Source organism: Palaemon carinicauda, chromosome 4 (genome assembly GCF_036898095.1).
Source record: "Palaemon carinicauda isolate YSFRI2023 chromosome 4, ASM3689809v2, whole genome shotgun sequence".
Classification (NCBI taxonomy): domain Eukaryota; kingdom Metazoa; phylum Arthropoda; class Malacostraca; order Decapoda; family Palaemonidae; genus Palaemon; species Palaemon carinicauda.
In genome coordinates, this window is record NC_090728.1 from 178,974,084 (window position 1) to 178,976,583 (window position 2,500).

The following is a 2,500-nucleotide window of genomic DNA, read 5'->3' on the forward strand; positions in this document are numbered from 1 at the left end:
AAATAATCGTAAATGATCCATAAAAGAATGGAGATTTATTCGATTTCTCTTTGCAGGTGCCAGCACCGAATGTGTGTCAAGCAAATGTAAGTATTTACTGAAAACATTTAACATACTATGATGTTCATCTCTCTCTCTCTCTCTCTCTCTCTCTCTCTCTCTCTCTCTCTCTCTCTCTCTCTCTCTCTCTCTCTCTCTCTCACGAGGTAGTTTTCGTCATTATGAATTATATTTATGTATATATATATGCTTCTGCATAGATATATGAATAAAATGTGAAATAATTGAAATGATTGAGGAGAGAGAGAGAGAGAGAGAGAGAGAGAGAGAGAGAGAGAGAGAGAGAGAGAGAGAGAGAGAGAGAGATCACGTGTATTGGAACGTATACGGAATCATTAGAGTCGACAGCTGAAAGGCCTTTCTACGATAAAATTCCAAACATAGAATCCTCCTCAAACCTTAGGAGAATTTTTGAAAAAGAAGTCAAATTTTGCCAAACTTGATTAATGGCGTAGAAGAGTAAAAATGGGAAATATATTGGAAACATGAACAGCAATTACAATGAATGAAAGTGAAAGGAAAAAAAATGAAGGATACAAATGTTTAGTGAACATTCACGTTGTCGCAATAATGTTGCATCAGATTACCAAACTTTTCACTGTTAAGATATTTATACAGAAACCCATTCCCTAACTTCAGAGTGCATCGAAAAATGGAAATGGAAAATTATTTCAACTTGAAACTTTGATATTCTAGGTCTAACCAGGATGATTTAGACATTAATGATGAGGAATATAGTTTTTAGTCATGCAAAGCATATTATTTGTTTTTATTGTCGTAATCTGACAACTTTTGACGGGTTTTCTTGATTTACTTTTGACAGTTATATTTAATCTAATAACCGGGAATGGTTCTTCTTGTCATAATCTAACAGTGAGAAATACATTTTCTTGCTTTGATAAACTTGTTTAAAATGGAACTTCTGTGATTTAATAGCATGAATTGCACTTTATCCTGAAAATGAATTACCTTTTATAGTTCATCTATAACAAATGATATCTGCTTCGATGACCCTCGATATTACGACGCCAGAAAACCCAAAATCAATCATTCTAATAACTTTAACTATATCTTCTTGATGCAACGCACCAAATAAGACTGGATTCCTATTCTATTAAAAATCTAACACAAAAAGATTGTGAACGCATTAAAATGATAAAAAAGAGACCATCAAATCCATTATATCATTTCCTCTATAGCCTGCTTATATTTCAAAGAAGGAGGCATTAACAACAAACTGTTCATCTATATTATAATTTCATTCTTATATGTGAGTTTTTATATATAAAACATCCCTCGATGTAGTCAACCATATGCCAGCCAGGATATTATTACTTGGCTGTCATATCAAAATGTTTAAAACTAGCAATAACAACCAACTGTAATGAAATAGTAATGATAATACTAAATTTCTGGTGATGATGATAATGATGAACCAAACACAGATAATTCGTATAATGCAAATTTCTGAACATTTAGCATCCTCGCTTTGCAAATTGCGCACAAAATCTACCTAAAGAACACTTTGGCTAATAAAGGAGGCAACTGTTTTTTTGACAGAAAGGTAGAGTGCATCTCACACAATCTCTAAAAGCAATGTCTTAAAGACTCGAGGTATTTCAAAGAAGTCAGAAGCACAACCTGAACAAAAAGTACAAAAGAACTGTAGGCCTAACGGCGACTTCACATTTACTTGTCTTTTTATAGCTTCTCGCCCCTCTCCCTTCGCCCCCCCCCCCCCCCCGTGAAGCCCCGTTAGACTAACCTTAATATTAGCTACTCTCTGGCATCTATTTTTTTTTTCTAAATACATAATTTTAAGTATATACTGTAGTTTACATATGAAAAATCAGTTTTAAACTTATTACTATTCTTAAAATATTTCATTTTAATTGTTTACTCATTTTGTAGTTTACTTATTTCCTTGTTTCCTTTTCTCACTGGGATATTTTTTCCTTTGTAGTTCTTATGCTTATATATAGCATATAGCTTTTGTAACTATGGTTGTAGCTTACATAATAATAATAATAATAATAGTAACAATAATAATAATAATAATAATAATAATAATAATAATAATGTGAATTGGATTGTTTAGCCATGGTGTTTGTTTGTGGACTCCTGACACTTCTGTTAGATTGCCTGTAATGACTTTCTGGATTAAGATATTTGCTTTTTAAAGTCTTATATTTATGGTTTCACTTTTTAACTGATGTGTCTTGCGTTCTTTGGAAGATTGTTTGGCAAATGATGTTCCTTTACCGTGTGCTATATGATCATGATAATATTCTATAGAGTAATAAAATACGTTTTAGTGTTTGTTTTTTAGTTCCTCGTTATTAAAACTGTGATTAACCTATCCTGTGTGATATAGATAAGAAGGAAAGTTAAAACTAAAGCAATGATCTCTGAGATAGAGTAATGTGACTGCCGAGAGAAG

The 2,500-nt window shown here is 32.2% G+C and overlaps 1 protein-coding gene across 2 annotated transcripts in view; it reads left to right on the plus strand.

Annotated features, from left to right (window-relative positions):
* The window catches only part of LOC137639219 (uncharacterized), a 207,865-nt gene that overhangs the window by 187,713 nt on the left and 17,652 nt on the right, over positions 1 to 2,500 (plus strand). Inside the window, exon 3 of one of the 2 annotated variants that reach the window (XM_068371512.1) lies at positions 57 to 86. The exons of the other annotated variant lie outside the window; for it this stretch is intronic. Coding sequence (XP_068227613.1) covers positions 57 to 86 — 30 coding nt within the window. The remainder of the gene's footprint in view (positions 1 to 56; positions 87 to 2,500) is intronic. 2 annotated transcript variants of the gene reach the window in all.